The sequence below is a fragment of the Hyaena hyaena genome, unplaced genomic scaffold (genome assembly GCF_003009895.1).
Source record: "Hyaena hyaena isolate Hyena2069 unplaced genomic scaffold, ASM300989v1 scaffold_375, whole genome shotgun sequence".
In the NCBI taxonomy this organism is placed as follows: Eukaryota; Metazoa; Chordata; class Mammalia; order Carnivora; family Hyaenidae; genus Hyaena; species Hyaena hyaena.
The window spans coordinates 400,158-425,841 of NW_024081006.1; the positions used below are offsets into that span (position 1 = coordinate 400,158).

The following is a 25,684-nucleotide window of genomic DNA, read 5'->3' on the forward strand; positions in this document are numbered from 1 at the left end:
CATTTGGTGAGAAGAAACTAGAACCTTAAAAACTGTCTCAGAACAAGGCCCAAGTCAAACAACTGAGGCAAGAAAGAGAAGGAAGAATATGGTGAAGTCCAGAGGTTATAGCTTCTGACATGTATATGGGAGGACTGGCCAGGAGGCATCCATGAGAGCTCAGCTTGAATGTTCTGGAATCCCCGGACTGACTGAGATGTAGAACCCCAGTAAGGCAGAGACCATTCTGTTATGTTTCCAAATCCAGGAGAACGTGATTTCCTGTTTGAAAGGGGCAGACTTTGTCTCAACACATAATGATCTTCGCAGGCCTTTAGTTAGTTCCCTAACAACACAGGAGGGGATATCTGAACCCGAACTGATCAACACAATGTTAAATGATAAAAAGCTGAGGTACGTGGCCAACCTGGGGCCATGGTGAGACTAGGAGTCGCCAAGAAATCTGGACTCTTCCAGGGGCTGGCGTGCCACCAGGTTGAGCTCAGTTTCCTCACCTGCATAGGGTCACACTTGGGTGGAGTGACCTAAGAGCCTCCTCTCCCTTCTAAATGCTGCTGGAAAAATCACTGTGGGTGATAAATGTCCTCACTGCGAACACCTAGTTCCTATTGTGTGTGAGTGTACGTGTGCATCTGTGCATTTACACACACACACACACACACACACGATTTTAAGAACGTAATTACCTTGTCTATTCCTTTAGCACAGCCCATTCAATACTGTTAGCCAAAGCAACCTACCTCAGCTCCAAAATTGGGCCAGATACCATGACACCAGGTCACGGGGGGTGCTGCAAGGCACCAAATTTCCACAAATTGATTTTCTTCTTATCCCACCTATAGATAAACCTTATAAGATTCAGAGTTCCTTATTATCAAATGACTAAGTAAGAGCCACAAAAGCACTTTGCATTGTTCTGCAAGCCCCCTGTTAATATGAAGCACTACTATTTCCCTCAACCCAGCTGCCTACTATCTCTGAGGGAGAGCTTTTCCTCAAAGTTTCCCTATCTTGCCCTGTCCTCAGCAGATGTCACCCTGGGCCTCAGGACTGCCCTCATCCTTGTGAACCCCGACGTCTCCTCGACTGATGCCTATGATCCTCATGCCCTGGGTTGTGCCACATTCCACACTGTTCTATCTCATAGTTACCCACTCACTGCAGTGAACCACTGTCTGTCAGTATCCCAGCAGTGGTTGGGACCTTGTGGAAGATCAATTAGGACAAACAACCTCATTTTGCAGACGAGGGAACAAAGGTCCAAAGAATCATTTAAATCATTCATGTCTTAGGCAGTAAATCCTGTCATGGCCTCATGGACATGATTCTTACTTGACTCTTCCTTGCATCTGGTATAATACCATTTACTGAGTCTTATCTATGGGCGTACCTAATGCCATGTCTGATGACTTCATTCAATTCCAACAACTCAGGAGAAATACACTATCATTTTACAGATAAGAAACCAAGACCCAGAGGTGCTAAGTAACTTACTTGAGGTCACAGAGTAAAAGAGACCGGTCTTCCATCAGGTCGGCTGGCCTCACGTTAGATCTGTGCCCACCAAAGCCCATGCTTTTAATCACTCAACCAGCACTATTCCTTGATGTGCAGGGGGATAGACTGATAAATAGCTGTTGACTAATTAGTTAATGCTGTTGCTATTCTCCTTCCTTCCTCCAAGATAAACGTGGCTAGGCTTACCCTAGGGCCATGAGAAAGATGCCCGCGTACCCCCAGGAAGACAGCCAGCCTCCTGGTGATGATTGATGCTGGGAACAGTGGACTGGACATCTTTGGGCATCTGATGGCCGCTTTAAAGCACTCAAGGAGAGGTGGCTAAAAAAAAATAGCCTTCTATCCAATGCAATTTTTAAACCACTGATTCACCATGAAATGTGAAGTTGAAGTTGAAAGAGCCCGAGCGCCCACTATGTTTGGAAAAATCTTTACATTATTTGGGGAAGGGGGAAGCACCAATGACTGGCCCAACATTCCCTGCGGAACCAGATGGGGAGACAGCATCCTGACAAGTCGCGAGTTCACTCTTTGAGAACGAGGAATATAAACAGAATAGGTTCTATTTCTGCAACAGTCAGAATACATAATTCTAACAACCAAGGGGTGGAAGAAGGAATGGGTCCTCTTCCTAATAGATTTTTTTTTTTTGCTTCCTGGCCATTCAACTCTTGGATCTGCTGTTGTGAAGGTCTTGGTTCTCAAGGAAGGAATGTTTCTACCAGACAATATAGCAATGGTTTCAGTGAGCTGGCAGGTGAGTCTGCCCCTTGGCCATTTTGGATTATGAACCACCAGAAGTGGTTACTGTACTGGCTGGGAAAGTAATCCTGATTTCCAAGGGGAAATTGGATTCTTGCTATAAAAAGGAACCCAGGGCAGCCTCTGGAGTGCCTCTTGTTACTTCCGTGTCCAAGAATATATATTGGAAAACTACAGTAACAGGGGTTGGAGGCCACTAAGGATTCAGATTCCTAGATTATTCCACCAGGTGATAAACCCCAGCCAGGTGAGGTATTGCCTGAGGGCAAAGGTGAAGTCCGAACACTCAAGGCAGCCATATCTGAGGAACACTGCAGCCTCTTCTAGCTGTTCCGGTCCCATGCGAACATTCTGTATCCTACAGACTGAAGTAGAAAAATCACTCATGTCTCCCAGAGAATGACACTGTGTCTCTTCTTCTTGAGGAAAAGGCAAGAGCACTGTATGAAGAGGAGTTACATCTTGTTGGGCAGAAACAAAGTTGTTGTGTTGTCCTGTGGAGTTTAAAATGTGCAGAAATACGTCTGGATGCCAAGAATCTGAAGGGGTGGACTATGCTGGTCATTCGGTCGCTGTCACTCAGGTCCATCCACCCTTCTAGACCTTAATGTGTTGAGAGCCAACACTGTGAAAATGGCATTCCTTCTTGCCTTTTAGGTTCCTATTAGGCTCTACCAGTGGGGGCTCCAGATGGAAATTAGCTGGCAGGGGAGGGGAGAAGGGACCTCCTTCTCTTTGTGGCACTTCCTCCCGGTGGCAGCAGCTGGCTCCAGCCTCCAGCATCTTTCATTACTCCCAGAAGCAGCCTTATGTAGCTTAGCGCTTGATGCAGGGGCTACAGCAGTTAATGAGATAAAAACAGATACTATCCTAAAGGTGTTTAAAATTCAGCAAAGGAGAAGGCATGGAAGAAATAAGAAATTATGACCACTGCTATAAGGATGCACATTTCTCTGAGAGCATATTGCAGAAAAATCATATCCATGAGATGGTTACATTGTGGGACTTCTGGCTATTGGCACAAATATATAAGGATAATGGCACCAATCCACATTCAGAGGATCAACTCAGTTATGTCATCTACCTGAAGTCAATACACCTTTAAAGAAGGCTGCTGTGCACATCCAAGAATTTTTTTTTCATGTCCAAGAATTTTTAAATTATTTTGCATTATGGAATTTTTACACTCATGCTTCATTCACTCACTCAGTCATTTAACAAGCACCCTCAGTATCAAAGCTCTGAGGGCTTAGCAATGATCAAGGACAAGTTATGCCCTCCTGGAGCTTACATTATGGTTGGGGGATACCATAAAAAATATCAAAACAATAAAACAGATTCAGATAATGACAAGTTCCATGAAGAACGTAAGGCAGGGAGTGAAGGATAGATAAAAGTGAATGGGGCAAAGGAAGGAGTTATTTTAGGCAAAGCCTTAAGAGAAGGCCTCTCTGAGAAGGTGGCATTTAAGCAGAGACAAGATGAAAAGAAGGGATAAGCCAGGAGAAGATATGGGAGCGTAGACTTCCAGGACGAGACTCCATAATGCCATGGGAGAGAAACCCCTCTGGTCACATGATATCAGAGGTACGAGCAATGCCACTGTGGAAGGAGATACTCCATCTTGTGAGGGAAAGCTGTCCACTCGTTTCCAGCGAATCCTGTAAGTCAGACATAACTTAGTGGTTGAGTTCACATCCCCACTTTGGCATGTGGTTATTTTTCCTTACTTTCAATTTACATTGCAAGTCGGAGAGAAATGAATTACATCCCCCTGGGTTTCTATGTTCCGAACAATTAAGAAAAGCTATTTCTTAGTCGCAAGGCGGATGACGACACCAAGATTTCCCATTTTCTCTCTGCAGGGAGGCTATCATCACTCAGTATTAATTGATCCTGCTTTTCATCCATAAAGCAGGGTTTGAAACAAATTTTTGGTCACAAAAACAGCAACTATTACACTATTAAGGTAAATTATTAATGGGGTTCCATTAAAGCACACTGATGTTCATATGGTATTAGCTGCCTCAACTTTTATGGTGTTTCTTTAATGGGGAAAAAATGAGTAAATTATTATATTGCCTCCCGATTCTGGACGAATCGCTGATGCCTATCTTATTTAAGGTTGCCAGGGATTTTCCACCATTTCATCACAACTAGGAACACACAGAAAGGGTGTAATATATCTTGGGTTCCCAGCAGGAGAGTATGTCAATCGAATGCAATTTTATTTTCCTGCTAGAGAGCAGATAAAGTGAAAACAGCAAGAAGACACAAGAAACCTCAACAATTGAAGACAGCTAGTATCCTTTATATGTATTTTTTCTTTCCTCAGACAAAAATTTGATGCTAATTTTTAGAGTATGTATCTGGATTAGAGGGACCTAGTGGAAGGAAGGAAGGACAAAAGAAGGAAGGACAGATGTAGGAAGGAAGGAAGGAAGGAGGAAAGAAGGAGGGGGGTGGGAGGGAGAGAGAGAGAAAAGAGAAAGGAAGAAAGGAAGAGAAAGAGAGAAAAGAAAAAAGAAAAGAGAAAATAAATTCAAGTTGCATCTACAAGTAACCAGTTCACAGTGAACTGGGGACATTTGCGAAGAGCCAAACGTTATTACTACTGATAGGGGTGACCAGATGCTGGCATCCAGTAAAGAGCAATTTGAGAATTTAAGAGAGGGCTTTGGATGTCCATCTCTTCCAGCTCCTTCTCTGTCATTTACTTATCTAAGAGCTAGGGCTTTGTGGAAGGGTATCCACAGGACATTTACATTTCATCAATATGTTTAAATGCCACAAATCTTGACATTCACAACTGGAAGGCAGGTTTAGCAATTTACAACCAGGTTAATGAATAACTGTGGTCTAAGTAAAAGGCTTTTATTAAACATATAATTCAGCCTTGAGAAGAGATATGCTCTGCTCAACAGGAGCCATGAAACTGGAGAGATGCTACCGACATGGCTCATGGCATCAAAGAAAGGGCAAGGATGGAAAAATGAACACTAATCATTTGCTTCCAGACTAACAGACTGGTGCACCTGTCCCTCAGGTGCTGTGCATTGGCTGCCTCCTTGTCTGGAAAAATGCCCTCAGCTACATGGCAGCCACCTGGTCTGGGAGTCCAAGCGGCACAGAGCACAAAAGCCAGCAATACAACCCCTTCTTTCTGCTCACTGGGGCAGCAACTGTGGATTCTGTCAATTAAAAACCATTTCCACCTCTTCTAAGTTAGTCTTCCTGAAATACAGAATCTGAAAGCCAAAACTACTACATTTCATGTTTATAGATGAGGAAACTGAGGCACAGAGAGGTTAAGTGACTCTCCCAAAGTCACAGAGCTAGTAAGTGGCAGAACAGGGATCTGAAGTCTGTGCTCTCCTATCAACAATAGCCAAAGTATGGAAAGAGCCCAAATGTCCATCGACTGATGAATGGATAAAGAAGACGTAGTATATATAATGGAATATTACTCGATGATGAAAAAGAATGAAATCTTGCCATTTGCAACAACGTGGATTGAACTAGAGAGTATTATGTTAGGTGACAAAATAGTTAGAGAAAGACAAATATCATATGATTTCAGTCCAATGTGGAATTTAAGATACAAAACAGATGGGGGCACCTGGATGGCTCAGCTGGTTAAGTGTCCCGCTTTGGCTCAGGTCATGATCTCACAGCTCTTGGTTTGCGCCCCATGTAAGGTTCTGTGCTGACAACTCAGAGCCTGGAGCCTGCTTTGGATTCTGTATCCCTCCCTCCCTCCCTCCCTTTCTCTCTCTCTCTCTCTCTGCCCCTCCCCCACTTGTGCTCTGTCTCTTTGTCAAAAATAAATATTAAAAGATAATTTTTTAAAAAGATACAAAACATATGAACATAATGGAAGCAAAAATAATATAAAAACAGTGAGGGAGATAAGCCATAAAAGACTCTTAAATACAGAGAACAAACTGAGGGTTATTGGTGGGGTGCTGTGTGGAGGGGAAGGGGTAAATGGGCAATGGGCATTAAGGAGGGCACTTGTTGGGATGAGCACTGGGTGTTATAAGTAAGTGATGAATCACTAAATTCTATTCCTGAAATCATTATTATACTATATGTTAACTAACTTGGATTTAAAGTATAAAAAAAAAGAACAAAGCTTTTCACATGGACTGCCTATATTAGTTATATAATAATGTGTAATAAATTACCCCCAAATTTAGCAGCTTAAAACACATACATTTATTACCTCACAGTTTCTGTGAGTCAGGAATCCAGGTGAAGTTTTGCTGGGTGCCTTTGGCTCCAGGCTTATCATGAAGGTGGCTTCAGGGCATCATCCAGGGCTGAAGGATCTCAAGGCTCCAGTGGGGGAAGACCTACTTCCAAGCTCATGCACATGTGCATCTGTAGGACTCAACTCCTCCAGGGCTGCTGGACAAGGGCCCAGTTTCTCACTGGCTATCAGCAGGTGGCCTCCCTAAATTCTTCGCCATGTGGGTCTCTCCACTGGGCTAACTAACAACATGGCAGCTGGCTTCACTCAGAGGAAGTGGGAAAGAGAGCAAGAGAAAGTCCAAGATGGGAGTCACCATTGTTTTGTAGCCAAATCTCAGAAGTGGTATCTTTTAGGATATCATATTCACTAGAAGTCACTAGGTCCTTCCACACTCAAGGGAAGGGGATTATAAAGTCTTGACCATCAGGAGAGTCATTGGAGTCCACCTTGGAGGGTGTGTATCATGCTGCTGAATATCACACAACTAGTAAGCATAAAGTTTGAAGGTATTTTTGTTCGTTTTTTGTTTTGTTTTGTTTTGACCTCAGTTAATCTGGCTCTCAACTCCTATTCCTCCTAGTTTGAACAACAAAACCTTGGTTCCTTCACCTCTCTGAGGCATTGTCCCCATCACCTGTCTTAAGCCACATGTGAATTCTCACTTTATACCAAAGACAATAAAGTGTATTAGCAAAAAGTATAGGTTTTTTTTTCTTAGATTTTAGTTATTTGAGTCTAATCCATTTATATAAAGTCCACAGTAAGTACTGCCAAATAGAAATAAGAATTAATTTACAGTTTCCAGATCCACAAGAAATACTGGTAAGAAAATGAGCAGATGGGCCACCAATTTGGGGGATAAAACAAGGCAATCCTCAAAACCCTCCATGCCCTTCCCCCTGTCCCTAGTCCTGGCATTAACTCAGCCCAGGCTATTGGAAGAACAGGCAGTCACTTTTTTTCATAAGCTTATCTCACCCTGGCCAAGCAGACCATTGCTCATCAAGAAAGCCATAACAGACTGAAGCCCAGGGCACCCTGGATGCATCTACTAAGTCCCCAGAAACTCGGCTGTGGGCAAGAGCAGCCCAGCCAAGACCCTCACACCCAGGAAGCTGGTCTGGTTGAAACACTAACCCAGGGGTTTTCCACGCTGCAGTTGGTGGGCCCAGGGATCAGACCTGGTCCGAGATTTCCAGGGCCTTCCTGTGCCTACCAAACAGTAGACAAATCTCCAGCCATGCAGCACCCACCAAGTCAAAAGTAGATCATGTAAGTCAAGACAGATGTTTTTCTAAGATAAAACACAGACTCTAAAAAGGCTGTGCCTGCACTGGACTGGTGTCCAGATATGGGAAAACAGACACTGGGTTAGGACATTAATAATGTAGAATTGGATGGGATGTTTTAGACTTTGGTTCCTACACTGAGGGACCCCGCCCTGACAAAGAGCAAGCAATCAATAACTATCCAATGAATTAATTTTCCTGAATAAGCCTGTCAGACAAGACTGCTTTCTCCATTACGGAAAGTCTGCCCTACCAAGTATGCCAGCTCCCTTAGGAATATATTACCAGTCTTGGATCAAAAGCAACACTCACTCCATATTGTGCCATACTGTGCTCATGCTTACTAAGCAATTCTGAATTTACACCTGGGACACCCAACTGAAATAATCCCCTTCCTCTCTGGAGAAGAAGACTATCAAACTGATATATCCTCCTCCGAATAAATCCTATGTATGCACCTGAAAAGTATGTTTATGCAACACAATGGAAAAACATCTCAGTAGCTGGTAAGTGTAGCAGGTACCCGTCACCTATGTAATTTTTATTTATCGGAAGATCTGACCTGTAAACAAAGAACAGCTTTAGAATGTCTAAAACACAGAACTGAGCAAATGACTTTCTAGACAAAATGACAGTGACATCCAACTTGAAGTCAGACTTCTCTACTGTTTCACACCAGAGCTGCTTTTAAAAATATGTCATAGACAAAATTCAACAATTCAACAAGCCTCCTTTCTCTGAAGCATCGGTGAAATCTGGTCCACGTGTTGGAGGAAGCCTCTTTACAAAACATCTTTGAAGCGATATCGTTAGTAACAGTAATTAGTAGAACACGTAAACATTAACTTGTTTTCTGTTTCATTTTGGCCAAATTACATAAAAATTATTCCCACTACTACAGTGCTGCTTTTATGAATTCTGCAGAAAAATAATTTGGTTTTGCTTTGACTGATAACAGTCATCGCCATGAAATTTCATTTTACTGAAGGCAGACTTAAATCGCTAAAATTTACTGCCTGCACACAGACACACATACACACACATACAAACCTGAGCCTTTCCTCACACAACACTGAGTGTTGATTCTTGCTCTGGCTTCAGACTAGCTGGGAAAAGAGCAGGAAGAATTTTTACATTAAGAAAGGAATGCAAAGAATGCCTTCCTTCCTCTTAAATCTAATCTTATTACCTCCATTAGTGAATATTTAACAATAACATTAATACTAATAGACTTGCTTGCATTATCAAAAGCAACAATGATACAGAAGATGCATATGGTACCTTTGCTCAGAAAAGCTTAAAGCCATGTCATGCATATTATCTCATTTATCTTTAAAAATCCCCGCAAACTCTGTAAAAGCATATTTATCTGCAGTAAGACATGTTTTATGGGAACCGATTTCCTTACCATTCTGCATCCTCAGTATAGAAACAGGGTCTGTTTTTAGCACACCTCCCAACCAGAACCTCAACTCATAACTCATGCTGCTGACTTCCTTTCGTGAGTCTTAAAAACAAACAAAAAAAAGCAACCGACTCAGAGCAATTACAGAAACTGAAACAAAAATGAAACACGGGTAGGAAATTAAATAAATTCACAGCACCCAACAATTGCTGTTTCCCAAACTGAAATTAAATAAATATACACACACGCTCTCCACGAAAACTCTGCTACACAATTTATTAATGAACGGTGAAAGGAAACAGAAGCTGAAAGTGGGTCAGGAGAAACTGTTTAATCTAATAGTCTGGAAATTATACTGGAAGGAACAGATGGTTTCACAGAAGTCGATGCTACCTAGAGCAGCAAGAAGCGATTTTCTAGGGAAGAAAAATGTTTCCCTACCCTACTGCACATACTATTTTCAGCAAAGGAGGAGTCTATATTCAGCACAGGATAACCTCTGAGCTTGGCATAGTGACAAAACTGGGACTAAGTGGCAGCCATCCACACGTACCCGAGTTCAGAATTGGCCTTCCAAATCTGAGCTAGAGGTCAAACAGCCCTATTTTAAAACCAGCAGCAAAAGGAAGCCAACACTATACTCTAGTGGGTTATTAACCACATTTGTGATCTTGGCAAAGAAGAAAGTGGTTCCCAAAAGGTGATGGACAGTGTGATCTTCGCATGGTTTCCAAGTCCCAGGCTCTGAAGGTCCTGGGCAGCAGCAAGATCACAGGACACGTGGAATAAGAAGACTTCAAGCTGTGCCCTGTACAACCACCCTGTGAGTGAGCCTCTCCATCTATACCACAAGACTGAAAAATCACACATAGAGTTGTCAGGATTACTTGAGTTCAAGCATATGAACCTGCATGTTAACCTGTACAGCATAACACTCAGTTGCCATTTTCAGCTCCATTAAGTCATTCACCAAAACATACAGTGCTTCCTAGAGCAGGGCTCAACTGAAGGGAAGGCTGTCATAGTGGGGTCTTTCAATGACAGGTCAGTCTACCAAGCCTCAAAGCTGTACCAGAGAAACCTGTGGTACAGCCAACAGTTCTTATCAGCAAAGGATCTGAAAAAGGCAAGTTTGAGTTCTGATTCTAGCCTTATCACATATTTGCTGTGTGACCATAGGCATCTCAGGTAACCTCTCTGAGCTATGTATACTTATCTGTAAAATCAAGATCCTGTTGAGGATTAATGTGCACTGAGCATGGTACATGGTTGATTACCTGTTATTACTGTTGTTATTGTTACCAATAATAACAACATCATCATTCAGGTCCATTGCTCCTGTCACAATCTCATCATCTGCAGGGATCCTCAGCGAGTGAAGAGATAGCACAGGAGTAGAACAGTCTTTTTGCCATTAAGATTAAGGGCTGCAACAGGAGGACCCTCCCTCAGGAATGAACATAAGGTTTAGGGAATGTAAAAAGACATTACCCCCAACTCAGACCAGGGGACTTCCTGCCTTATGCTGTAACATCAAGGGCTGCTTGGGGCCTGCCTTCTATCCCTCCTCCTCCCCTCCTTCACGGCTTCTGACATTTTGCTTCAAGGTTGGTTGATTTGTTTTATCCGAAAAAAAAAAAAATCAACATCAGTGACTTTATGTTCAATTCTGCTGAAGAGCTGCAAATATTATAAAGAATTTGTTCTGTTCTAAAGCTGCAGGTATCATATTTAAAAAGAAGTTAATAAATGCCTCATTAAGGATGGCAAAACAAACACTTCAGAGCACTCGAGGCTCCATCTAAAGGAACCCCATGATGAAACCCACTTTAAACCAAGAATCCTCCTATAATGCAAATAACCACCCTACCCCCCCAATTCTTTTCCTTCCTTTCCATACTTTCCCATGTCACACTTCCCTATAAAGGGAGACCCACACCTGTAGGCCCCTGCAGCCAAGTGTCCCTCCTAGCCAACTCCCTAATCTATCACAGACTCAAGCTTGTTCTAGGTTTTCAACTCGAGTCATTTGTATGGGGCCTGGTCAAGCTGGCAAGAGCAAAGCAAAGGAACAAAAAAGGGGCACAGGGAACAGAAGTGATGAGGACTTAATTAAGAGTTCCGGAAAAGAGCCAAGGAAGAGGCTAGGACACATGTTACGTGGGGCCCACCCACAGCCTACACATCTTCTAAGGTGGCCTGGTTAGAGCTAAGTGTGATGAGCCATCCAACTGAAAATAAAGGTCTATCGAGATGTTGGGGTTATAACTGGGCCCCAAATACAACTGGCCAGAGTATTACACCTCTGGCCAGAGCCACAGTTCTGACTGTCCCGAGAACCTGGCTATGATCTCCTACCCTCAATGAGGGGGCCAAGGCCTCTGAGCCAAGAAGGGGTTGTCTGCAGACCCCAGGCCATGGGCTACAAATCCATTAGGCAGCAAGAAATTGCTCCCTAAGCCCATCTCTCACTCCTCTTCCTTTCACCTGAACCCAGCAACCACCTTGCAAACCCTCAAAACCCATCGGCACAGCTTCTCATCCTCAAATCCATCCTTCCCACCTGTGACCTCCTCTGTCTCCCTCAACCACTATGGATGGACTTTCAGGGAAGAGAGCCTGGAGGAAGAGAAGCTTTCCCTGGACCTTTCAGGAGAGAGAGGACCCAGCCTTGGAGTATGGTGGAGGGGAGGCAGTGCTCCACATGGAGAACTGTACATGCAGAGTCTGAGGGGTGGGGATGAGTGGTTCCATCTCAGGAACAGCAAGTAGGTTCATGGGACAACTGTCAGGGGAAGAAGGTGAGATAAAAGGGAGTCAGTCTGAGAAATGTTGGCTTTTCTGATGGATAACCATTTAAGGTTTAGGGTACCCTGGGGAAGTGGGGTGCCCACTGGGGACAGGTGCTTTTCAGTTACAATGGAAATGTGGAGAATTCAGGTAAAGAGGATGTTTTTGGCTGCTTGGGGAGAGCAGGAGTCACTGCCCATGGCCTAAGCCAGTGGTTCCAGTGTGGTCCCTGTAGCAGCAATACCAAGAGGAAGCATCACCTGGGAACTTGCTAGAAATGTAAAATCTTGCCTTCCCACCCCCAGGACTTCAGAATGACGAATTCTAGGAGTAGGGGTGCAGCAATCTATATCCTGTGATTCTCGTGTTGCTAAAGTTTGAGAACAACTGTTTATTCCAGGGCCTCCCAACCTACACCATGTCACACAATCGCTCAGCATTCTGGGGAAAGAAACCTGTCATCAGGCAACTGGAGGCAAAACCAGTCGCCGGGGAACTGGAGGCAACCTGTAGGAGAGTCCATCAGCACAAAGACTGAAGGGAAACAAAATCTCAGCACATGTGACCCACCTGAGGGTAACCAGTGAGGGTACCTGCACTTACACCCACCATCTAGCACTTTATACCCACTCACTCATTCTCAACCACAGCTGCATACTGGCCTCACCTGTAGTCACACAAAATACTGATGTCTGGGTCCCTTCCCCAAGACTGACTGAAGTGACCTGGGGTGTAGGGTGGGCATGGGAATTTTTTAAGCAAAGTTTGAGAATCATTGTGTCCACTAGTACTATTTTTGTCTTAGGAGTATGCCCTGTCCTTCCTAATATATTACAAGCTACATGGAAATAAATTATGGGTAGGTCACAATGTATAGTTAGGTATGTAAGGATTTATTGACTTTATTTTCTGCTTAAAAAAAATACCTTTTTCCTTCTGCCATCTCTACTCAGATAAAAGAAAATCACCTGGAAACTTGTTACAAATGCAAGTTCATTGGCCTTGCCCCAGACCTAATGAATCAGGACTCTGTGGCCAGAGCCTGGGCTTCTTTTAATGAGTGCATCCAGTGATTCTGATGTATCCTCAACCTGGAGAACTACTACTTTAAGGAAATGATACATTCTAAAAGCTTTCTCCAGAGACTAACATTATTTTGATACCTTAGACCTTGCTTATCACCTCCCTTCATGATCCATGAAATCGGACAGGCTAACAGTGTTGGGATATAGAACTAGCTATTAGGCACCCAATAGCCCCCAAAGACTTTAATCTGTTAATATTTAGGCCTCAATGTAAATTATGATCCATCCTTTTAGATTAGATTTTTTCTTGGTTGTTAAAAAGAACAACTTAGACGATTATTAGCTGCTTCTGCAGCTGCAGTGAGGGCTAAGGTTACCCAGACTCTGAAATGATTCAATGCACAATTTGCATGTTTTGAATAACGAATGTCATCCTGTGTCATTATCATGACCACCCAAAATTCAGATACAGAGCTTAAGGCTAAGCTGCTGGCAGCCAAAATCCTGGTCAGCACAATGTCGAAGAAAATATCCCAAAGGTCAGTTCTTTAAGACCTCTTAGACAGGAAAACCACAAAGAGAATTTTAAAAATGTGGCAATGTGAACTAATCTTGGAAACTGTAATGCATGTCATGAGACATGACTTATTAGCAAGAAGTTAAGAGGAGAAACAGAAGATGAACTTGAAGAAGATACGCAATGGAGCAGGAGATACTTTTCAACTTTTTCATGTCCAAGCACTTCAATTTTGCTTCAACCCAGCCAATGTGCAGGAGACTCAGGAGCCAACAGAGCCCTAAGTGATGCCTCTGCTGTTCGGTAAGATGGCGGGATGTGCCACAAATACCCAACACCTCGTTGGCCTAGAGCAAGTGGCTTTTACAACTCAATATCTCAATTTATTCGTCTGTACCATGAAGGTAACTACTACCTCCTGAGATCATTGTTAGCTTTTAAAATGGACTCATATGACATGAGATGCTGAATAAGTAGTGACTCTTATTAGCATGTATAAAAAAGGAAGGTACTAACTCTGAACTCCTGTGCATCGTTGTTGGAAATGTAAATCGTGCAACTATTTTGGAAAACAGTTGGCAGTTCTGTATAAAGGTAAACATACATTTACCAAATAATCCAGCAATTCCACTCCTCATTTACCCAACTGCGATGAAAATGTATGTCCCCACACTAGACTTGTTCACAAACGTTCATAGCAGCTTTTTTGATAATGGCCCCAAACTGGAAACAGCCCCAATGTTCAACAGAAGAATGATGAAACCACTTGTGGGACATCCAAATGATGGAATATCATTCAGAAACAGAAGGGAATGAGCTCCTGATACAACGGCACAGATGAGTCAAAAAAGCATCATACTGAGTTAAAGAAGTCAGACACAAAAGACTATACACTGTATGTGTGATGTATGGGCGCGAGTGCAAGTACGGAGCTCCTTACTTCTCCGCCATCTTGCCCTCTCCGACTATACACTGTATGATCCAACCCCTACATCATTCTATAAGAAGCAAAACTAACTTAAAGTGACAGAATGCGGATGAGCAGTTATCAGCAGCATGAGTTCAGGAGAGGCATGAGAGGATTTTCTGGGGTGATGAGAAAATTCTGTATCTTGAGTGTGGTAGCAGTTACATGGGTGCTTACATTTATCAAAACTCATCAAACCACATGCTTAATGTGGGTGCATTTCATTGCTCATAAGTTATACCTTTAATAGAGCTATTTAAATAAATACACAGACACCATTCAGGAGGCCAGACAGGTTGGCACGGAGTTCTCTTTCATGTGCAGTTGAAAAATCCTGTGTGAAGAGAGTTAAAACCTGGGTTCTGGTCCCACTTACTACTTGCTACCTGTCAAAGCCGTTTCCTCAACTGAAAAAAGACAGAGAGAGGGAGAGGGAGAGGGAGAGGGAGAGAGACCAGGGCTACTTGGATGATAGACTGAATGTGTTATTTGAAAATGCTTGAAAGCAGAATCTGAGTACCGGGGGCGGGGGGGGTGGGGGGTGGCATGTGCCCAGCAGGCCATGCAGCACTCCGCCAGTCCCTCACTCCTCCTCACCTGCCAGTCAGTCCCCAGAACCACCCCTCCTAATCTCTTTTGACCCCACCCACTCCTCTTGTCCCCACTGCTACTCCCTCAGCAGAGGCCACTTTCACCCCTTGCCCGATGACTGCAATGGCTTCCAAATGGTTTCTCCTTTCCCAGTTTTACCCCTTCCATTCTTCTCCATTGTAAACCCAGAGTAGGCTTTCCAGAATGTGAATTGGACATGTCACCCACCCTTTCCCTCACCTTAAAAACCCTTCAGCCCTCTCAGTCCAAGACCCAAGATCTTTACTCATTTGGCCTCCACTTACTTCTCCCAAAGGTCCAACCAAACTGAGCTGCCTACAGCCTGCCATTTATTAATGTTGTCCTCAGCTTCTGACCCTCCCACAGGTTGTCTCTGTCTCTGTCAGAAAATGGGCCCTCAATCTTCTGTCTGACTAACTCCAAATCCACCTGTGGGTCTCAAGTTTTCCTCAACACACACATTTCAACAAGACTAGAGGCTACCATGTCCCCTTTATCATCATCATGCTAGCATCAAGTCCCACAATTGCCAGGTTCTTCATCTGTAAGTGATTTTGACCGATCTAGGCTAGTGGACTAGACTGATGCTATGCACTGAAAATGCGTCCCTTCAAAAGTCAGATATTGACTTTTGAGTCAACATTCTGTGTGTGTGTCAACCAGTGTGACTATTTGGAGTAAGGAAATAAGGTTAAGTGAGGTCATAAGAGTGGGGATCTAATCCAATAGGATTAATGTCCTTATAAAAAGAGACATGACAGAGCTCACTCACCGTCCCTCTCTCAGTCACACGAGGACACAGCAAGAAGGCAGCCCTCTGCAAGCCAGGAAGAAGGCTCTTACCAGAACCCAACCATGCTGGCCCTCTGATCTCAGACTTTCAGTCCCCATAACTGTGAGAAAATAAATATCTGTGGTTTAAGTTGCCTCGTCTGGAGTATTGTGTCAGGGCAGCTGAGCTAACTAGCCAACTGGGAAAACCTCCTGTCTGGTTCACCCATATGTCCTCAGGACACAAATCTGGCTCCAAGTCAACATTCAGTAAGTTATCTATGGAATCCATGAATTGTCATCTTATGGTCCCTAGCCGACCCATGGGCAAACTTTCATAATGAAAATGGCACATTAATCTGAGTTAGAGATACATAGTCAGATGTGGAACCAAGGTATCCTCCCTTGAAAACAGACTAAAACAGCATGGTCCCATGGAACTCACCATATTTTGTACCTGCACTGTCCACATGTGGCTGGTGAGCACTGGAAATGTGGCTAGTGTGACAGAGGAGTTGAAGATTTAATTGTACTTAATTTTAATTATTACATTTAAATACAGATGGCTCCTGCACAAGATGACACAGGACTAGATGGTTTAAGCAAGAACCAAGCCCTGGGCACCAGCCTCGTTAGGCAGGTGCCAACTGTCCCCAGCATCAAACAAGTATAAATCACAACCGATTCTCATGGAGCTGACATAGGTAGCTTTCAAGTGGTATTAGAGTGGCCCGGCACAGAGAAGCTGGCACAACATATGTACAAGAGGGATAATGAGGCACCATTCTGCAGAACTTGTGGCGCTTTAGGGGCCTCTGTCTGTGATGAAACCCACCAATGGGCAGGTTCATCCCTTGGTGACCAGAGTTAACTGAAAATTTAAGACTCAATCAAATCACTCAGAATTGAGATTTTTGGCAGCGTATGTGCTTCACTTTGAGGATCCTGCTGCTTTTCACCTATGTCAGCCCAACAAGTGGCACTGCATGTTCCAATATCAACCACGATAGCACTGAGCTCTGAGCAGGGGAAGAACAAAACCGCGTTCACCAATTCTGACTTTCATAAAAGTGCGCGACTCCTTTCTGCCTAAGCCACCAGGTGGGTGAGTCCACACCTTTTCTCCAACTTGCAATTTGTTAAGCATCTTCTCCATCATAAACAAGGCTATCAAGTGCTACTTAAAAATCTTCGATGGCCAAAACAATGTGGGAGAGGAATATCCTTATGTCCCTATACACAACAACACAAATTTTCTAACAAGAATGTACTATTTGGTGTCAATGCCTATTTGTCTAGCACCTTGCAGTATACGAGGCATAAGAGCTCTGAGGCCCAAGAGACCTAAGTTCAAATTCCACCCCAAGCACCTCCTAGCACTGCATCTTTAGAAAAGTTACTTAACCTCGAGTAATGGTTACCCATCTGCAGAAAAGGGATGTGTATCCCCATACACCTCGCTGGGTTTCTGGGAGAATAAAATGACATAAGAAGCTACACAAAGATGAATGTTAATTGGTTAACAGCCCAAACCAGAAGTGACCCAAATGTCCAACAACACGTGAATGGAAAACCAAACTGAGACACACTCACAGGATAGAATCCTACTCAGCCATAAACTAAGAATGAACTACTCTGTTACATGAAACAACGTAAATGAATCTCAAGATAAATAAGTAAGCTGAGTGGAAAAAGCCAGACCAAAAAGGGTACATACCACATAATTCCATTTACAGAAAATCTTAGAAAACAAAATCAGTGACAGAAACCATATCATTGGCTGTCTGGAGACAGAGGACTGGAAGAAAAGAGGGATTACAAAGGAGCAGGAAGAAACTTTCCGGGAGGTGGAAATATCCTGCCTCTTGATAAAGTAATGGTTTCATGGGTCTGAACACTTTAAATACATGCAGTGTGATGTGCTTAAATTACATCTCAATAAAGGTGAAAAAGTAGAGAAGATGTCCCATCATAGGACCTGGCACACAGTAGGCTCTGAACAAATGCCGGCTCCATTCTGGAGCAGGCACAAATGATCCCGTTAGAACTTCTGGAAAAGAACTCAAGGGGCTGCCAGGAAAACGAGTCAGCATACCTAACTCGTACTTTGGTTTATCAGAACCTAGTTATGTAGGGCACGCTATTCTCAGCTAAAAAGTGTGAACAAGAAAGACGAACAGAAAGATAAGCAAGGCTTGATCTCTGCCCTCGAGGAAACACAAACACGTTTAATATATGATGTAATAAAAGTGTCATAAGGATGGTACTGACAAACAGCAGGCGTGCAGAGAAGAGTAACTGCAATGGATGGACGTGGGTGGATGAAGTTTCAGGTGGGTGGGACTCTGGCCAGGGCTGAGGGGCGGGGCAGGCTCTGTGATGCTGGAGGAGCCGAAGCTGGGTGGGAGGGGGCGGGGCCAGGCCCGGTGTCCTCCAAGTAGGGGAGGGTCCAGAAGGGGCAAGGAAGAGCTGAGGAAGGCCCTAGGCACCAGGCGGAATCTCCACTGCATTTTTCCAAGGGAACCCGCCAAAGGGTTCAGCACGATCAGATCTGTGTTTTACACAAATAGGTCCTATCTAGAGGGCAATCTGGCAATTTATCAAGAGTCCTGACATTCATATCTTTCAACTCAGTAATTCCTGAGGAAATAATCAAAAATGCACACAAAGATTTATGTACAGCACTGCTTATGCCAGCATTATTTATAATAGCCCAAAGCCCGAAATAACTTAAATGTCCAATAAAAGAAGACCGTTAAATAAATTATGGTATGCCAAATGATTAAATCATATGCAGCCATTAAATCATATTCTGGGAACATATGGAATGACAGGATACAGCCTCACTATACAATGTTAAGCTGAAAAAAAGCAGGACATAAAAATATATTCATTCAACAATATTTATTGATTATCTACTATATGCCAGGCACTGTTCTAAGTATTGAGGGCACAACAGAGACTAAAATAGACACAATCCTGAACTGTGAGGAATTCTATCTTCTAATGAAAGAAAGCAGACCACAAATGAGGAAACAAATAACAATAAACAAAATATATAGCAATTTAATTTATTTTAATGTTTATTTGAGAGACAGAGAGCAACAGCGCATGAGCAGGGGAGGGGCAGAGAGAGAGGGAGACAGAGAATCCAAGCAGGCTCCAGGCTCTAGGCTGTCAGCACAGAGCCCAAGGCGGGGCTGAAACTCACAAACTGTGAGATCATGACCTGAGCCGAAGTCTGAAGCTTAACCCACCGAGCCACCCAGGTGCTCCAATATATAGCACTGTAGATGGTAAGAAGTGTTTATGGAGGAAATCAAGAGAGTAAAGGGATGCGGAGTTGGGGGATAGGTAGAAATATTAAATAGGTGGTCAGGAAGGGCTTTACGGAAAAGGAGGTTAAGGGTTTGAGCCAAGGGAATATCTGGGAGGACTTCCAGGCAGAGGAAACAGATAGTGCAAAGGCCCTGAGGAGTCCTGGAGGGTTAAAGAAAGAGCAAGACTGAAATGTCATAACATGCAGGACAAACATCTGGAGAATGAGGGCAGAAAGTAGCTGGTGCCACTCAGGCTGTGGAGGAGCCACAGCAGGGCTTTGAGCAGAAGAGTGGCATGATCTATAGGGGACCTGGGTAGATGCAGGGAGATCAGTTGGGATTTGTCCAGTGTTTTCCTAACTTTATACTAATGGAGGTGTGCTCATTTTGCAACCCGAAAACAAAAGGTCATTCAATCCAAGAAAGCACAATGTAGCAAAGCAATGTGGGTGCTCTGACCAGAGCACAAGGCAGCAGAGAAACTAACCAGGAGGTTGGGGAATAACTCAGACGATAAGTAAAGGAGCAGTGGGTACACAGAGGAGGACACATGTTTCTGGAAGTTCCTATGAGCAAAAATTACTCTTCTTAATAACAAAGAAATACAACACGATGCAAATATATACATATATGTATATAAAAGAGAAAAAGAATTACCCCATATTCTCAGCTTCCTAACAATCAATATTGAACATGTCGGTATATTTCCTTGCAATTTCTTTTCCTATACAGGCTTTGGTTTTCTCCTTAATCATTCTACAATGCCTAAACCATTGCAGGCACACAAATACTCACTGAACAAATAATGGATGACCAAACACTCCAAATACTTTTGTGTTCAGATTTGCTTGTGTTACGTAAGCTATATTACAAGCATTTTCAGAAACAGCTTTAATAGGCGTGGGTGACGCAATGGAAATGGTGGGCAAGGAGACGGCACGGTCACGAATGACTAAGGTGTCAAGTATGACTGTTTACGAGGATGGTGGTGACATTATTCATCAAGTGCACCAGCAGGAAGCCAGTCTGATGAGGAAGATGCTAGGCTCAGTTTGGGGGATGTACAGGGACCCACAAAACATCCCTGCAGAGAGGCCCGGCTGCCCATCTCTCTCAGGGCTCAAGAAGCAGCGGGAGCCTTGGCACAGAGGTGTTCTCAGTAGGAACAGAAGCGGCAGTAACACTAGCTGTCCTACTATGTGCCCAACATTGTGCTAAGACCTTCTCACATCTTTCCTCTTCTTAGTCTTCACAGTTGCCCTGTGGGGCAGGTTTTCATGTGCCCATTAGACAGAAGGACACCCTGCAGGCCTAGTGATTAGTCCGGCTCCTCCACAGCTGGGCCAGACTCAGGTGCCAAATATGAGGGCTTTTCCCACTAATTCTCTTTTCCGTTTTAACAGAAGCTTAAAATATACCCCGCAGCCCAGGGAGAAAGGCCTTAGTTAGTGAGCGCCTGTGTCTGCTTACAACTTCTAGGGACTGCCATCCACACCAGAAGAATGATCTCTCCTCTTCTGAAAACATATCTTACATATTTTCTTGCTTACAATTATAGCCTGTTGTGGGTTTTCTTGTTTTCATGTGTACAAGTCTTCTCTCCCACTGGGTAAGAAGTTGCAGGCAATCAGACCTGCGGCATGACTGCCCCACAGCTTCAGCCCAACACTGTGCACACAGCCGGTGCTCAGCAATTCCTCTGGGTGAAAATGCTACCTTTTGCCAGCCACCCCAGAGCCACTGGGACACTGTTAGTGAGGTGACCTGGACACCCTCCAGCTCGGATGAGGCAAAGCTAAGCCCCGATGGACAAGCACTCTTGAAAGATGTCAGACAGCAGGCAGGTAAATTGGGGGAAGTGAAGGACAGACCCAATAGAAGATAAGGCAAAATTTCCTTTTTCCGTATGGCTCCCTATGAAAAGGTGTGCAAACTAGCTGGCCCGTGGGCCAAACGGGGCCCACCAGCATGTATGTACTATTTGACTCGCCCACATGATTTTAACGTGTTACAATTTAAATTAGTTGCTATCTTTTCCAAAGTGAAAAGTTGCACACAAAAATCTGGATTTCCAAAGGCAGTATGTTTTCAAAGGCCCACCTTTACCAGTTCCCCACAGCCCCTCGCCCCGCTCACCTCCCTGGTGGTGGGAGGTGCCACCAGCCCTGCCCTGGGTGGGGAGACACACCTCGGGTGCGGGGCTGGGCTGATCTCACCCGCCTCCAGGAGGGCAAGGCCACCCATACTCACCCGCACTCAGGGTAGTAAACTCCAGGAAGCGGTATTCATAGGACACATCTATCTTGGTTTCCACCTGAGGCCTCTTTAAAGTTGAATAGATATTTCCAGGCCGTTTGTCGTCACGTTTCTCTAACTTGTTCAGTCCGCAACCCATTTCAGCAGCTGCAAGCAAAAGCCAAAAAAGAAGAGGGGGGGGTGATCTTTTTTTTCTGAGATTTTGTTTTTAAACACCACAGTGTAAAAGACCCCGGTTTTCCCTGAAGACTACATAAAGGACCTCAGCCTTTATGACATCTAGAGTACAATTCAGTGGATGGTCTGATCCCCTGAGGAACTGTGCTCAGTACCCAGGCTGGCTTCTCCTTCTGTGAGGACACCATTACCAGCCATCCACACATCTGTGGGAACACCGAAAGCCTACTTGTCTTCTATCTTCTTTCACTGCATCTGAGGAAAATAATACCTCAGACTGCCTCAGTGCCATTATAGTCTGTACACAGGATTAAAAAATGAGATCTTAAAAGCAATGTGGTACATTATGGTGTCAGCCCATCTGAAAGGACAAAAGCAAGAGACGTGTCCCTTTCGCTGTGGTTGCTAAGAAAGAACAGTAAGTTGTTGGTACAATCTCTAAACTCCAAAGTCCTTCCTGCCCTCACCAGCAATTATTTAGACAAGAATTTATATTCATAAAACATCTCTAGAAGTAGACGGTGGAATTTTTATGGGCTTCACCTAAAAGTCCCCCTTTCATTCTTTTTTAGACCAAACCACATGAAATAATAGTATGCTTCACGCTCTCAGAGAATCATTTTAGACCAAACTGAAGACTGGCTGAACACTAATAGCAGGCCAAGAGAAAATGGAAATCAGAAACCGACATGTATTAAAGATCTGTGGCTATTGTTTGAAGGGAAAATGGAGAAATGCTGGAATTGTGCATATTAGGGTGGGCTGAGCTCCCAGCCTTTTGAGGGATTAAAAACAACGAAGTTCTCTGTTTATTTAGGCAGACTGACATTCACAAAATGACTTTTGATCCACTCTCCAGGCTTCAGCAGAAGATATTTTCCTTTGGTGCACTGAGCATGACCAAAACTTCTTCCTCCTTCTCTGGAGCAGCGGAGCTGCCGTCAGAACATATTTCACAAAAATATTAACTGGCCAAGAATATCACAAACAGAAACGTGGTGACCGCTTCCTTTTAGAGATTAAGGATTTCCTTTGGCTTAATCCATTCACAAGGTACCCAGCTTCCTAAGGCAAATTGGCAAGCTCCAGAAAAACAAAATGAATCTCAAAAAGGCAGTAAGTGTAGGGGGGAGGGCAAGAGCGGGAGAGAGTGGTGTCGTGACAACCAGGCAATACTTTTCAGTAATTAAAAAAAGTCTGGAAGGATGGATGAGAACAGGAAGGCTTACTTACGCCTTAATAAGGGAACATTAGTGTCCAAAGGGCCGGAGCAGAGATGATTTATGTGCAAGCTGCATGAACTGATTACTCGTAAAATACTCTGTAGTTCTGCAGATATAATAGCTGATATGTACAGAGGCTGCGTATTTAACTGCTAAAAAGCAAACCAAGGGGCATCTGCTGAGGCAAAGCAGAAGAGAGGTGGACAGGAAGGCTCCTGTGTACTGGGGAACAGGTAACCTGGCAAGATGAACACTGTTATCAGAACAGAACCAGAAGTCACCCAGAGACTCACCAAGTAAGTCACTTACACACCTACCTCCTTAGGAAAGAATGTGTGTTCAGGGCTCTCAAAAAAAAACCCAGAAACCAATTCCTCAAAAATCCTCCCATTCTTGTTATCCTAATAAGGTAAATCCTAGCATTAGAGATTCATTCCTTTGAAGTTAGAGTCACTCTCCCTCAGGATCTCCTTGGAAACCACAAATACCTCCATGGGAAGGGCAACAAATTAAGCCTTTAACACTTTAGTATGAGTTAACGTCTTCTATAAAGGACAGGTTTCCTGAGAATAGAGAAAAAAGAGGAGAGAATGACTAAAAAGACTCAGAAAAAGTTAAGGAGGTGGAAGGAGGTGGGGGATGGCATGCCATGAAGCATCAGAAAAATTCTCCCAATTAACAATTTTGAGTTTAAGGTTTCGGTCAGATGGTCTCAAACTTGAGGTCTCTGCCTAAATTCACCCCAAAGGGCACTGTGCTTATCTCAAAGGACATGACAAGGCCATGGGTAAAGCATCTATGTGGTCTGACACAGAAGAGATCGACAGTACCATCCAGCAGCAAAGCTGTAATATTGGTAAATCCTCAAGGTCTGAAACTTCAGGGGGTCATTTCATTGGAATATGTACAATTCCAATTAAGCAACTGCTTTTATAGTATGACTCTTCGGGAAGGCAGCCGTATGAAGCAGTTGTGGGCAAAAAACCTTAGTGTGAATTTGCTTTTCTTACTCTTTTGTGTTGAGGACCCTACCTTATTCACTCCTGGCACAACCGTGTTCGTTTCAGTTCCTGTGTTCTCCTGTCAACCCCCTCTCAAAATGGTAAAGATTTTCACGTCATTCTAAAACTCTCTGTTACAGTGGGGTGCCTAGATGGCTCAGTCGGTTGAGCATCCAACTCCTGACTACAGCGCAAGTGATGATCCCAGGGTCGTGAGAACAAGTCCCGCATCAGGCTGTGCTGAGCGTGGAACTTGCTTCGGATTCATTCTCCCTCTCCCTTTCTCTCCTCCTCCCTCTACCTCTCTCCCCTGCTTGTGTGCTCTCTCTCTCTCTAAAACAAATAAAATAAAACTATCCATTACAGTCCCTACTATGCTCAAACCAGAAAAATGTAGCTTACACAATGGAGGAAAAGTAAGATAGAACAGTGCCTAACAACAGGACACTTTACTATGTGAGATTTCAGAGCTCATACTAGAATCCCACAAGGAGCATGGGGCAGGGATGAGTCTGGGCCTTGGAGGGCAGGAGAGGTGGGAAGCAGAGGGTAGAGTAGAGGGAACAGCTTTGCCAGATGCAGGCATTTGGTGCCTGGTATGGCTGCACATCCTCTCGGACATTCAGGAAGCATCTCAGTGAAAGCACATCTGCCTCAGGGGTAATAGGGCAGAAGGTAAATGGTAAGTGTAATGGTTTTGAAATATGTCCTCCAAATCCTTTGACACTCCTGCCACTGAAAGGTGGGATCTACGTCACCTCCCCTGAATCTGGGCTCCATACAATATGATCAATACAATATAGCAGAACGGCACCATGCCATCTTCTGGACCTGGACCTTTAGAAACTAGGAGCACCTACTTCTTGATTCTCGCGATGCCAACTCTTGGATCCCAGCCACTGTGCCATGAGGGAGCCCAAGCAGCCCCAAAGGGAGGCCCATGTGGAGAGGAACCGACAGCCAGCACCAACTTGCCAGCCATCTTGCTGGTGAGCCATCTTGGAAATTGAGCCTCTGTCTCAGTCAAGACACTGACACCATGTGAGGCAGAGACAAGCTGTTTCCACCAAACTCTGCCAAAACTGCAGATCCCTGAGCAAAATACACCATTGTTTGTTTCCAGCCTCTACATTTTGGGGTGATTCATCGTGCAACATATAACTCATTCACCAAATTTGTTCAAAAAGACCATGGCCTGTTGCCTCCTCAGTAGAATACCAGTAGAGATTGCCTGTATTTAGAGGTCCTGTCCTAGCCATTTGCCCTTGGAAGGGCATTTTGGTTGTGTCCAGGTGATTTTGAACAAAACGGCTATAAACATTCACACAGAGGTTTTTATGAGGACTGAAGGTTTCATTTCTCTAGGGTAATACCTAGGAGTGAGATTGCTGGGCTGTGTGGTTAAGTGCAGAGGTCCTGTTAATGAATGATGCTTCTCTTTCCACACTCAGAGTGGCCAGATGCTGACCCCAGGACAGGCATGGCGAAAGGTGAGACCCTCTGAGAGACTGACAGATTAGCCCCTCTACCCCCTGCTCACTCTGCAGCATCAGCTCACTGGGTGGAATCGTGAGCATGGTGCTATTCCTGGCTATTTCTCCTTTCATTGTTGTCTGTTTCTATAAAAGACACATGCTAAACATCACTTCTGTGTAATGAGATTCTCCTGGTACTTTATCTGTGGTCCATGCAGCCCCCACAGCTCTGCCCTTCCATATTCCGACGGTCACCTCACATTGACGCCTGACGTGAATCAAGTTACTCATTTTATGTGTGAGTGGATCACTGATCAGCTT

General features: G+C 44.0%; 1 protein-coding gene across 2 annotated transcripts in view; it reads right to left on the reverse strand.

Annotated features, from left to right (window-relative positions):
• Window positions 1–25,684, reverse strand: part of RFTN1 (raftlin, lipid raft linker 1) — a 204,102-nt gene that overhangs the window by 164,254 nt on the left and 14,164 nt on the right. For both annotated transcript variants that reach the window (XM_039250580.1, XM_039250581.1), the window contains exon 2: window positions 21,482–21,634. In XM_039250580.1, coding sequence (XP_039106511.1) covers window positions 21,482–21,626 — 145 coding nt within the window. In that variant the 5' untranslated portion in view covers window positions 21,627–21,634. The remainder of the gene's footprint in view (window positions 1–21,481; window positions 21,635–25,684) is intronic.